At 34.2% G+C, this 14,480-nt stretch overlaps 1 protein-coding gene across 1 annotated transcript in view; it reads left to right on the top strand.

Moving 5' to 3' along the window:
* Positions 1-522: 522 nt before the first annotated feature.
* LOC109538729 overlaps positions 523-14,480 on the top strand; it is a 17,048-nt gene continuing 3,090 nt past the window's right edge. The window contains exons 1-3 of the mRNA XM_019906101.2: positions 523-961; positions 6,495-6,651; positions 10,754-10,842. Of these exons, the coding sequence (XP_019761660.2) occupies positions 10,760-10,842 (83 nt within the window). The 5' untranslated portion in view covers positions 523-961; positions 6,495-6,651; positions 10,754-10,759. The remainder of the gene's footprint in view (positions 962-6,494; positions 6,652-10,753; positions 10,843-14,480) is intronic.

The following is a 14,480-nucleotide window of genomic DNA, read 5'->3' as shown; positions in this document are numbered from 1 at the left end:
GAATCCAAAAATGCAATAATATACAGGACATTCCATTTAAAAAAAACGCAACTTTGATACCTTTAGAGCTCTTGGGACACCCTGTACATTACAAACATATTTTTAAAATGTGCGCTCGGTAGGCGTCGGACAATTCATAAAATAATACTTTTTAAAAATCAAACGGCTTAGCCGCAAACTTCCGTGCCGTATAGCGTGAATAACCCTGTATAGTCTAGTACATGAAATCAAATTGGGGACCATTTTTTTGAGGAATTTTAGGTCAAATATTACAGCCTGTGGACATTTTGCTGGTTTTTCCTTCATTCATTTCAAACTTCCTGCAACAGTAAAAATTCGAATTACTTCTCTAGTGCCTTAACGTCTCGTGGCAGGACTATAAGCGATCTCCACTTAACTCGGCCAGCTCTGAGAGAGAAATGAGCACGATTCGCTTCAAACCCAGAATGGTAAATCGTCACTTCCAACACGAGCCACTTCACCAGACTGTGACCGCCACTATGGGCCACTTTCCAGTCCCTCACCATTCTCTGGTGCACCTGAAGATTCAACAGTCTGTTGAAGAATCGACGCCCAAATACCGGCTTGGTAGATCTCTTGTCTTGTTTTTAATCATACCATAATAAACTTTTAACAAAACACACGCGACTTTCATCGCTCTTCGTCTGCGTCTCGGATAATTAAAGGCAGTTGAGGATGGCCGTGACCGTGATTAGACAGTGGTTTTTGGCAATTTTTTTCTGTGAAGTGATATGTGACAACAAAGGAATTGCTGACATCCAAATTGCGGCAATTTAGCAGAAATTTGGATTTAAATGGATGAGGGCGCCTGGGCGCAAGAAGTGCCTGTTTTGGTTTAGTTATACCTGTATTACCACAAGCAGCCGAATTTTTCTTGAACGGGAGCAGTGGACTTATATTTGGATCAGGGAGTGAATTAGTCGATCTACCTGGTAATGAGGTACATACATATTTTTAAACTTTATTTATTGCAATATTTTATCCATGGTGTACCTATTGAAGATCAACTGAGATTAGCACTTTTCTGGTTCTGTTAAATGTCCTTCACTCGGCCCTTCTCTTTGAGAACACTTTGAATGGAAATGAAGCTCGAATACTGTAATAAATGTATACGAAGAAGGAAGTGAAAGTGGCAAAATTAAGATCAGTTTCCTAATTTGGCTTTCGTCTATTGTACTGTAACGAAACAAAATGCCAAATGCCGGTTTTAATATTCAAATTTTTACGTAAAAGCAACCGTTATGGACGATTCAAGTGCAAAATTGCATTATCCATATCAATGGGGATGCAAAAATTTTTTTTTGTATTTTATTCTTGCTAAAACATGTTAAGAAAACTCGGTTTGGGAGAGAAACTTCAAAATTCCAAATATCACTTGAATGTGTGTGAAACCCTTCGGTTTTATAGTGTAAAAAATAGCAACGGTGAACTAAAATACTTATCTCATGAAATCCGCCACAAATTTTGGGCATAAAACATTAAATCCAAAGTTTGTTACCTACTTTTAAAGAAGAATCAGAATTATTTAAAAAACTAGAATCTTACTGCGTGTTCTTGTAGAAAGACTAAAAGGAAGAATGTACTAAGACTTCTCACCAAGTCCGACAAGAAAGTTGTCTAGTCATTTCGATTTTTTTACTAACCCCCATTTCTTATATATTTTTTGTTTTAGTTCTTTATTTTTAGCTCATTTTCTAATTTGTTGCTAATTTTCCAATTGCGCCTCTTCAGAGGAAGCAAAGCCCAGAATTAATTTGCTTGATTTGCAGTCATTTGACATTTTTAAATTATTGTTTCGCTTTCAATTTGTTAAAATTGGTTCAATGACAATAGGTTTTTCATTGTTCAAGTTCATCAAATGTTCTTTATACGGTGCGAAAAACGAGGCAATTACAAGGTTTTCCGCATTTCTTTTCAAATATTAAGAAACATTGCGCATTTTTTTCATTTTTGGCGTAAAAATGTTAATCTTGGTGAAAAAAGAACAAGAAAAACAACTGATGCACAATTTTCACATTTTTTTTGATGGAAAAAAGTTACTCAACTGATGCACAATTTTCGCACAAGAAATCGTAACTTTTCACATTAAATGCGGTTTTTAACGCACTATAAGTCGGTTGACGAACTTGATAACACATTATAAAATAAAACCCGAAGCTCATCTTAACTCATAGTGGGCTAAATTATTGCTAATAGACTTGGGAAGAAGAAATTAAAAGCTAAGACATACTTTTTGGATTAACCAAATAATTGCCTGCTTAAGCAAAATTTCACATTTTCAATGTTGGGCTTTAAATTAAAATCACTTTTTCTTCATTCCATTGATAGTCGAACATGCAATATTTACCAACGTAGGTAGAACCAGAAAATTTCTCTTCGAAAAAAACCCAAACATGTAGTTTTCTGGGAAAGTAAATCAGGTTTGTGTCCATCTACGATCGACCGTTATTACTGCTGTTTGCCCTATTTCAAGCATATGGTGTGAATATTTTACTCAGCTTTATTTAATGAGTTTTCAGTTCATTATAATACATAACTGTCTAAAACTGTTAGTTTTTTACATAATATAAATATAACTATAAATTTGGTTGCAATAACACTCGATTGATTTATTGCGTTTTATTTTAGCGTTAAATTTACAATTTGTCTTTTTACTACCGAATATCTTTGTACTAGCTATGTAATCGTTAAAATTGTGATTAAAATACAGTACAGGAGAATTTAGAAAATTCGAGCAAAGTGAGATTAGCAATGTGAAACAGACCGATGGAGGCAAGCAGCTGAAAAATCTCAAGAGCATACATATCCCTAGTTGAATGCTGAATTTATGGTTTAGTTGTTCTTCGCTGCCATCTGATCGTTAGATAAGCTCCATTAATTAACGGTTTAAGTCTTACATGCGACACAAATGACAAACCCATTTCATTAAAGTTATAGCCACCATTAAACTGAACTTAATTTTTTTTTTTAAATTGGTAGCTTGACGAGCTTTTTTAACGTTATGTATGTTTTTTTGTTAGTATATGGGAGGGAGGAACATTTTAATAAGTAAGTAAGTATTTTTATTTTGGATAAAATAATAGAATGTAATTGTGTTAATTTACATAAACGAAAATAAAACTGTGGTTGAAGAAGACAGATTTAATAACGTTTGATCGGTAAAAGTAAATAAATTGTTCAGCTTTTGGCTTAATTGTACCTTGCATTAAAAAGAGACCATTTTCCTAAAGATAATAATTCCAAAATTAACGCTTTAGAAAGTAAGTAATTAAAGCACTTTCTAGAATTTTTAAAACCAGCTTCAAAATAGCCGTAGTTTATCGAAAAAAGCCCTTTTCTAGATACAAACCTTTAAATAACCAAATTTACATCAGATTTTGAGAAATAACTTTGTGTTACATAATTTGAAGCTTTTTCCAAAATGTACTGGTAAAACACTTGTATCGGGCTTGTTCTGGGCTTTCTTTCCATTCTTATTGACTTAGTTTCACTCCTCTAATCAAACAAGAATTGACCGTTTTTTTGGCAAGGTGTTATTAATCGGAGGATTGTTTAAGTCCATGTCTGTTCCACTTTCTCTTGATTGCCGGATCTTGTTACCAACATTTTGCATCGATTTTGTGCGCTCATTCGCCAGAGAACCTGCCAAGCCAGGAATAAAATTACATTGTTCAGTGCTATTTTGCTATTAAAAAATTATATTTAAATTTTTTTCCAAAACTATAGTTTTTTCTCCAAATTTCTTTCTCATCTAATGAGCCCAGTAGTCAAAGTCTGTCTAAGATATATGTGAAAGAAGCGAATTAACACAATAAACTGTGCAGAATCCGATCCAAACATGATAGAAAATTAGTTTACATTATTTCAGAGAAAGCACCTTCTTACGGCTTGCATTGTCGGCTGTGTAATTATGATTTGATTTTATAAAAGATAGATTAAACCAGAATCAGTGAAAGACTGTTAACCTACATTTAATAAGAAGAAATTACTATCAAGTTCCAATAACTAATTAACAGGCAGACAAGCCAAGTAAGGAATTAGGTCAAAACATTTCAAACAAAACTAGAATCACAACCAAGTTACATAAGCGTTAGAAATATACAGGGTTACTCACGCTATACGGCACGGAAGTTTGCGGCTAAACCGTTTGATTTTTAAAAAGTATTATTTTATGAATTGTCCGACGCCTACCGAGCGCACATTTAAAAAATATTTTTGTAATGTACAGGGTGTCCCAAAAGCTCTAAAGGTATCAAAGTTGCGTTTTTTTTAAATGGAATGTCCTGTATATTATCGCATTTTTGGATTCGCTGAACACAATAAGTGTCTGCTTTAATAAGGTTTATAATACCTAAATCTTAAGGTTTTTTAAATAATACGAATTTAATCAAAATCTTATCTAATTTTCACGTGTCAAATACTTTAGAAGTATTTAAGTTATGTAAGCGTAATTTATAGTGAAGTATAACAAGATATAATATTTTATATCCCAATGATAATAAACTTACCATGTTATACAGGGTGTCCACAAATTTAAACTAATCAAATAAGAACTTTAAGTGGCTCTAACTTGATTAATTTAAACACAACCCCATATTTTTTAACTTACCAGGAAATGCAATTTTTAATTACCTATCGAATGATATTAGGATGTTAATAGCTAAGTTTTTGCCTTTTTACAAAATACGTTAAAAAGTCGTTCTGTGAACCATTTGGTGTTGTTTAATTTAAGGTTCCAATGTATCTAAGTTGCCTATGCCATTTACACATGTCAAATCATTTATTTTATTTCTCAGTTTAGACTGCCAAGTCTCTTTTTGATAGCTAGAGTGGTATTGTTTTTTTGTAATTGTAGACGTGTTGGTCGTTACTTTAATATTATTATTGTGTTGCTAAGTGAAAATGAAGAATTATCCAAGAGAAGAGCGTATTGACATGATTTTCATCCTTGGAGAATGTCATAAAAATAATAGTTTATTGGCTTCTCGAGTTTATGCTCAAAAGTTTCCTGAAAGAAATCATCCTAAGCCAACAGTTTTTCAGCGCTTATTGCACCAATTTGAGGAAAGTGGGAGTGTCAATTATAAAAAAACTCTTTACAAGGAAATCTGTAACTGAAGATGAAGAAAATGTTTTCACGGTAATTGGTTCAGTTATCGAAAATCCCAATGTTAGTGGCCCCCCAGATCTCCGGACTTAACTCCACTAGATTTCTTTTTGTGGGGTACATAAAAGGAATTGTCTACCATATGCTTCCGACAACTTCACACGATTTGAAAACACGCATAAGAGACGCTTTTAAAACTGTTACTCCGCAAATGTTGTCCAGAGTTAGCAGTTGTTTTGAAAAAAGAATTTACAAGTGCCTGGAAATGGACGGTCAACATTTCGAACATTTGTTATAAATAATTTTCCTTTGTTTTATGTTATTGTTGATATGTTATTTAGCCTTTTAATTAAAAAAAAACACCAACTGGTGCACAGAACCATTATTTGGTGTATTTTGTAAAAAGGCAAAAACTTAGTTATCAACATCCTAGCACCATTCGATAGGTAATTAAAAATTGCCTTTCCTGGTAAGCAAAAAAATTTGGAGTTGTATTTAAATTAACCAAGTTACAGCCACTTAAAGTTCTTATTTGATTCGTTTAAATTTGTGGACACCCTGTATAAAATGGTAAGTTTATTATCATTGGTAAAATATGATTTCTTGTTACATGACCCTACGAATTACGTTTACATAACTTAAATAATTCTAAAGTATTTGACACATGAAAAACATATTAGATTTTGATAAAATTCGAATTATTTAAAAAACCGTTAGATTTAGACATTATAAATCTTATTAAAACAAACACTTATTTTGCTCAGAGAATCCAAAAATGCAATAATATATAGCGTATTTCATTTAGAAAAACACAACTTTGATGCTTTTAGGGCTTTTGGGACACTCTGTACATTACAAAAATATTTTTAAAATGTGAACCCGATAGGCGTCTGTGGATTCATCAAATAATACTTTGTAAAAAACAAACGGGCTAGCCGCAAACGTTCGTGCCGTATAGCGTGAATAACCCTGTATATTCTTTTCGTTTGAAGTTTTTGAGTTTGTTTTCTGATTATCTTCTTCAATTATTCTTCAAATTGTAGTTGAGATGTTAGAGGAATCGTACTTTCTAAATGAAGAGAGTCTCAACAGCAGACTGCAGAAAATAAAAAATCAGGTTTCTCATTGGTTCTCGACTAGGCGCTGATGGAACTTTGGCCGCTCAAACCTTCCATTTGGTACCAGTGAATCAAATGCCTACAATGCCTACATAATATAAACACAGCAGTAAAACCCATAGAACCACCTTGTGAAGTATTTGCAAATTGATGAAAATTACCAAGTGCCAATATTTGCTTTTGCCATCAGTTCCAACTGAAAACAGCTTCGAGTGCGTATCTGCAAGCAAAACGTCTTTGCGTTCCAGGTGTCGTCAGCTGATATGGGTACCGCTATGCCGAGAGCTTTAACCTGCAGCAGGGGCCTTCCAGCAGTGCTGAATCCATCAGTTCTTCAGTGCCGGAATACAGTGAGGTGCGCGACTAGTGATCGAAAATCTTCAGGACCAAATTGCGTACGAATAAGTAAGTTACCAGTTTTCCAAACATACTTTAAGGGGGTTTTCAGGGGTTCTTTATCTGAAGGTTTGCCAAGTTCTCAATGTTTCTTTTAAATATTTTCCTTTATTTTTGCCATATTTGGATAGGCAAAAAACTTTTCAATTTTTTTGGAAAATCTCCTTTGAAGACTATTTGTATTTAAATTTCGAAGACAAGGGGAGTTATTAATGAAAATTCTGAATTTTGAATAATGCAGTGATACATTCATTGAGTCGCCAATGTAAATAACCGCGGCGTCTCTGTATAAGTTTGCGATTGTATGATAATTTTAAAACAAACTATATAAATTGGGAAACACTGCTCACTAACATTAAGAAGTATTAATAGCTTTGTGCCTGGTTATCGAACTTTGTCAATAGAAAAATTGTAAACAATTGTCTTCAAAGCAGGAAGATCTATTTCTTCGCAAACATGAATGAACATTAAAGTCCGAATAACGAAGAATTCTGCATCAGCAACTCGTTTAAAAATAGGAATCCCGTGCATTCCTTTGTTGCAATTTTCACTTTAAAATAATCTTTTGTGCACTTCTTTTGATGCGATTATCAAGGTTTTCTTATGCATTCTACATGGACAACAGTTTGTTTTGCTTTTTTGGCCATTCACCTGAGAAAGCAATCAGGCTAAGCCACTTATTCCAATTTTCTTCGCCCAAGTCGACTGAGTCATGGTCGGAATATGTGTGTCACGAAAAATACTGATGCCATGGTCATGGTTATGAGCCATCTTTGAACATTCTAATCCCAGCATTTGACTTTTTGACGATAATAGTTTATTAAAATTTTTGCACTAAACCGCATACTTTTGGACAATAGCGGTTGGCCTTTGCATACTAATGCCGCCAAAGATAAAGAAAAATAAATATTTACCACTGTTGAAAATTACGTGATCAAACTAAAGGAAATGAGCGCGTTTCATGGTATACCCTTTTTTCACAAGGAAATGGTAACTGTCCTTGCATAGTTTCAATTTTATTGCTCCGGTCATTATTTTTTTAACTGGAAACCTGCTTTAAATTAGTTTTTCGGGAAAATTTCGACAACTCTTGCCTCAAAAAACACTCAATACAATGCGCATTAAATTCGCTTTCACACACTCACTTATGACTATTGAATAATCTCAGGATACTCTAATCAGTCTTGCAAAGTGAGAAAATTCAGTTTCTTTCATGAGATTTGTTTGTTGTCTGCTGTTAAGAAAAGCATGCTAATTTGATAAAATTCAGCTTTGACCATTTTTTTTAACTTCCAAATAGTCTTATGTAAAACCGCTTTTAAGTGTTTTATATTTAAATTAAATAATTTTCCTTTTTATAATTTTTATAATTTTATAATTTTCTGTGTTTTATCTGCTTTATTCTTCTTCAATAAAACAAGTATGTTTTTGCCAAATTTAATTGAAATTAATAAGTAATGGAGAATTTTGCATTTGTAATAATTTGAAAAGAAAATTGCTGCCCAGAGCAACTCATGTTTGAAGATGCAGGCCACTCGTGCTTGCGGAACGTCAGGCAGAAAATCTTGTCCACTACATAATAAATCACAGGAAAACTGCAGTTTCAAAAACCGGTTTGGAAAAAAATTCGAAACTGATTTGCTATTTCATTTTTGAAATTTCAACAATACATTGGTCATTTTATTTTATTTCTTTAAAGACGTGTTATTCTCTATAATATTTTAATATAATTTATCCTCTTTAGCGTTAGAAAATAACTGGATAAGTAATTTCCAAAAATGTTTTTTTAACCCGAGTTTTCGAACGTAAGTAACGAGAGGAAAAGGAATATGAAAATTAACTTACTAAATGCTTATCATCAAATACGCAAATAATGTAAAATTTAACTTTTGAATAATTTCTTTTGATCTAAATCATTTTAGTTATCAATCAATTTTATCAAGAAAGATTCTTTAATCCTAAATTTTTAACTGAAGTAATTGGCCGTATTTTAACTGTGCACACCAAACAAATATATGTAGTTGCTGTAAACTTACCGCTTGTTCTGATAAAACGTTATAATAGAAAAACATGAGAAATAAGGTCATAAGGAACACATAATGGCAATATGAATAACCTGGGAACTTTTCTTATTTGGATTTATTGTAACAGAAAAGTTCCAGAATCATATGTTTTGCTTATTAACTTTTTTATTTTGCTCTTTATAATCTGTTCTCACTATTATCATGTACCTATAATGCTCTATGTAGGTCTCACATGTCTAATTATGAGATAATTCTTAAATAACCTGTGCCAAGTGCTATTCATGGCAATTAGCTTTTGTGGGTTACTGTTTCCTTCAGTTACTCAAGGCCTTAAAAGCAATTTGCAATTAGTGTGTAAATGTCCCAAAAAAATGGGTTCCGAATCCAAAAACAATAATTGTCCAGACTTTTTACGGCTTTCTTCATATAATTATCCTTCAACGGGTGGCTTCTTTAACAATTCTATTCCTTTATTGATTAGCCATCCACAATGAACTTCAACCAGCCCACATGTAACAGTCTTTAGCATTTTTTTAGTGCCAGCTTTTTCTAAAGGCAACATTTCCAATGTTCAACGGTACTTGATAGTATCGCGTCAAGAAGTGTTCTTGTATAGCTGTAAATTTGTATAATTACACCTCGTAAGGGATTGGTATTGACCCATTACTAGGCCAAAGGTTAAGCAAGTCAATAACTTCAAAGCTGCACCTTCGATCTTAGATCCAGCTCGATCTTAGAAGTTTATTTTTTTCGAATCCGCAATGGTAAGCAGGAATATTGAGTATTGGAAAAACACATTTATCATTCATCGTAGCATTTTTAATAATTCCAATAACGGTACCCAAGTCCCAGAACATACCGTATGGTTCGATTTCTGCCAACCATAAATATTTAATTGCTCGATTGATGACCTGCCTCCATATATTTATTACAATTCGTTTGGTTGCAGTACATATTATGACTAATATTTAAGCGATGGTTAAGTGGGTAGAAATCAATTGAAATGAAACAGAACGTAGCTCAAATTCTACTATGCGACTTTTTTATATTTCTTTGCGGAAAGAAGCTATTTGCCGCACCAGTTTCTAAACAGGAAGCAGATGTTTACTTCAACTAGTTCTGATGTTGTTTTGAGAAGAAGAATTAAGAAATTCTATTGGAATTATTTTTTTCTTTGATAAAAATTATAATTTTTGCCATTAATTACTCTAAACAATTTCGCATTGCGCTGTTTGCATTCAGCATAGAACACACTTTTTCAATCCCTTTATTGAAAAAATGTTTTTCTGTACCTGTTTTTGCGCTAGATTTTTGAATCGTGTGGAATAATATATTTTTGCTCAATATTTAAGTATATAACTATTTGAAATTATTTACAGCTTTTTCCGCTTGGGTATAATAATACTAAGAAGCAAGAAAACCAATTTCGGACTTAATTTTTTTTATCAAAGAACTCAATTTAGCCCCACAATTTGTTTGTGGTCCCGCCTATTGATTCATTGATTTTTCATTGAACGTTCGAATTTTTTTAAATTTAAATTTCATTCTCTAAAATCGCAAAAGTGTTTTCTTCTCTTTTCGCAATATCAACAAATATATAGTGAAAATAAATAAATGAAATTTTAAAAGACTTTCAACTATCAAACATAAAACTCTTCTTTTGCAGACACACATTTGACCGTAACAATAATTTACATTTAGTAACGTGACAAATGAGGAACGTTTAATTTAAAAGTGTAAAAGTTGACCAAGAAACTCAATTAAATTTAACAATAAAAACGAAACTCTTAGAAGTTGGCAGATTCTTCTAAAATCTCCCAAAGAAAACACTGCGCTTCGCAAAAACCTGAAATAAATCAGCGAATAACTTTATAAGCAGAGAATGTTCAAAAACGGTTATGTCCTGATTCTCACCAATCTCAAATCATTCTCTTCCTTTCAGCCTCAGATACAGTTACTTCAAATCGCTTCCTAATCACTTGTAATTATTAAATGTATGCAGTCAATCAGCCTGGTTGGACTTATTATTATAGCATTCCTTGCCCCCATGAATTAAAAAAGTCTGATCCTCCTTATCTTTGTTTCAGGTGATAATGTGCTGCCTAAGGACTTTAGGTGTGTTAACAGTGACTTTATCATTAGTGTGGTCAATGACCTTAGAGACAACCTCCACAAGGTACCTAGTAGAAGATTTACATAGAAATTCTAGCCTAATCAATTCTTCAGCTAAGTTAGATATAGATTTAGCGTTAAATAATAGGAAATCTAGTAAATATGTCAATGACTCTTTTAGAGGAGGTATTGGAGCTGCTTTGAATACCTCAACAGGTTTAAATGATAGAGTGGTTGATTTAAATATAGGCGATTCTAGTCGAGCAGATCAGTCCAAAGAAGCATTTGTAGGCGAAGGCAGGAAAATACGAATTTCCCAGCAGAACAAAGGGCATCAGGTTTCAAAAACCCAAAAAAAACAAAACGGTAAAACTAAACCAGCCACCACAACGACCACAGCGCGACCAATCACAAAGAAACCCTTGAAAAAGAAGCCCCCAGCACCAAAATTGAAACTATCCACTTCCGCTCCGATCACAATCAAGCTGACCAAACAAACCACCAAAACACCTGGTGCTTCGACACCAAAATATCTGAAACTATCTTCAACAACAGCTGCTTCCAAGAAAAAACCCAAACCAACCATAAAAAAAATCCTTACTAAATGGCAGGATGGCGTCACGAATGGGCCTGATTTGAAGCAGAATTGGTATGAGGCGGGCGTTCCTTATCCAAACCCCCGACCTGAAATCACATCCAGCTCTCCTCCGTTTTCCATCAGCGACTCCGGTCCGCAAGTTTTAAGCTCTTCTACAGCAGAAACGATTTTCCTAGATGAACAGCCAGCTGTGGGAAATATCAAGCCTCAAATATTTTCCAACTCGCCCACAGAACCTCTGCAGGGCGTTCCCGCAATTTCACCAGGCCCTAGTGAAGAAGACTTAGAGTCAATATCAGTCTCATCGAGCGAGGCTCCCACTGCAGCAGACAGTCCTATCAGTACGTTTAATTTGGACATGTTGCCCTCTACAGACCTCACAAGAGACCCTTCGGGAAGCGGCTGTCCAACCGTTCATATATCCAGCGCTGTCTTATCGCCTCTGCAAAGACAAGGCTGTTCTGACTTGAATCTTGTGCTAAACACTCACTACCATCAAAATCAGGATACGCGAAATCCTGCCGTTAGTACTTATGATGCTTCAGCTCCCGCTGAAGATGATGTGGTGGAAGCAGCTGATGATATTGTGGAAGACCCCATAGTGGATGATGGGTTGGCAAATGCAGGCCCCACTGGTGGCGTCGCTTCTGATTCAGGAGTTAGCACCTATACAGGTGGAGGGAGCAATGGAGTAAGCAGTGGAGGCTCTGGAGGTTCAGGTGGCAGTGGAGGCGACGGAGGTGGAAACGGAGGATTCAAACTACCCAACTTAAAACCCATCTTTCGAGCCTTGGGATTTCTAATGCGAGGCTTAGGGTGGCTGATGCAGCGCCTCATGAACCCTTGGTTGTATATCGTCCCAATTGTTCTTTTCTTCAAAATCGGCTTCCTAGGCATACTCACCCTGTTTCCCTGGTGGATACCCTTCGCCTTCCTTTATTTCAGCGTTAGAACCGAAGAGCCGAAGAACACAGTTTCTCATGTAAATCACCACCATAGGCCGATTGTGGTGAAGCATCGCGACGGATGGTTTTGGGATGAACATTCCAAGACGTGGAAAGACGTGGCTCATCCGCAGTATCGAAGAAGCGATGCAGCTGCAAGCGAAGAAGACATGTTGGATGATAAAATCATTAGGCTGGGGGATAAATTCCTGAATGACATGAAAAGGAACAGAACAAGGTTTAAGGCGAGGTGATTGATGAACCATGAGAAAGTTGATGATCAGTGAATGGTAATGGATTGAGATTTGGTGTCCTCAAAGGGAAAATTTTCCGTAATCCACTTGTTGAAAATGATAAAATAAAATATGTAAACGAGATCTTGTCGTGCTGATGTTTCTCGGAAAATTTAAAATATTATTCTTCAAAATTGCCTTCTGGTGGTGCTGAAGCAGCAAAATTATGGCAATATGTACAAGGTGTGTCAAATGAGTCAGCGGTTTTCTCTATTTTTAAGGCATAAAATTGGGTAACTTCCGAAACTTTTTCACAACACCAACAGGATTTTGTATGTTACTAGACGTTACCCAGTTACTTTCAAAAATGAATTTTTTTTCATTATACAAAACAAAACTGCAGGACAAAAGGGTTGATTTACTTTATGTGTGCTCTCTTTAAAAGATCATAATTTATTTGTATATATTATCTAAAATAGTGTGTATTGTATCGATTTTATTCATATTTAGAGTGTAAGCTTGCAATATATTATGTACAAATGCGAAACAAGAGTTTTATTTTTGTCTTCAGTTATTAAAGGATAATAATTGCATGAATAAGAAGCGAAACCGCGTAAGTCACAAAAGGTTTATTTAGATATTTTTTTTTAAAGGAAAGCTGCTATTTTAGGTTTTTATTGGAAACCTTCTTATGTCTCTCCATTTTATAGTTTTAAGAATTGCATTATAATTAAGGATCCAAAAAAGGACACTCAAAGTCAAACCTTTTTAGTCCCAGTGTGGAGTCAAACTCCAGCAGACTTTCTTTTAGGTTCTTTTTGATGGCTGAAGTTAAAAAAACTTGTTTGTAGGTCATTAGCTGGAAACTGTACAACTTGGAAAAACAGTCGTTGTCTCTCATTCCCTGTGAATTCCCCACATTGGTATCTGCAGGTGTAATAATAAATAACTCCTGAACGATTTTCTTTCTTTTAGTTTCCCCTCTGCTTTCATATTCGTGACCAGAAACTCTGTTCTTCTTTATAGAATTTCATTTCCATTTCTTAATATTGATTGTTTCTTTTCGGGGTTGTTTAGGGGCTACCAAAATAGAAAATTTACCTTACGGCACCTCACATAGTAACAAAGCAATCCAAGTACCACTCAGACGATTTTGGCTCCAAACGTCTGGCGAGATTCTTTTATATTGAATTTTTTGTTCACCAAAAGAGGAAAACACGAGTTAATAGTGCATTTAGGCGGTTTTGCTTCTAATCCCTTCAACCGCGTAAACTTTGCATATTATTATGATATTCTTATCTTTCCTGGGTCTCAGTCAAAGTGTGAAGTAAAAATTTTGAAACATCGTTTAATTCATTACGTTTCGGCGAGAAAACAGCGCTATCATCAGATTTAAAATTTACACAACCTACAAACAGCATTTCACAATTAAAACATGTTGTATAAAAACTATAATTTACAAAGCGCTAAAACATTCATCAGTTTTGAGGGAAAAAAATCCTTCCTTTTGGGAGAGCAAAACACTGGAAAAACTTACCTCATGATTGGTAAAAATCAACGTTCTTTTAGGTCTTTGCCTTCTTGAAACTTTAACTTTGTCTGAATGCATGTATTGAGATAAGCAGAAATAGTTTTAATTTTTTACCAGTGTACAATTATCAAATGCATGTTGACAAATGTGTGATTTATGATATTCTCTGTTGTTTATGTATGATTGGTGTTCTTTGAGTCTTTTGTGTAATGGTCTTGAGGTTTCTCCTATATAAAATTTATTGCATTCGCAAGGAATTTTATAAATTACATTTTTTGTATTTTCAATTATATTATGAGGTTTTGTTACTGAAATTTTACTTCTCATTGTATTTTCAGTTTTGAAGATAGTCCTAATATTAAATTTTTTACCTACTCGTTTAATTTGATCTGAAAG

The sequence above is a fragment of the Dendroctonus ponderosae genome, unplaced genomic scaffold (genome assembly GCF_020466585.1).
Source record: "Dendroctonus ponderosae isolate FM_Combo_2020 unplaced genomic scaffold, Dpon_F_20191213v2 Dpon_F_20191213_1, whole genome shotgun sequence".
Lineage (NCBI taxonomy): Eukaryota > Metazoa > Arthropoda > Insecta > Coleoptera > Curculionidae > Dendroctonus > Dendroctonus ponderosae.
The sequence above is the reverse complement of the archived record's forward strand: the minus strand, read 5'-3'. Positions and strand labels throughout refer to the sequence as shown.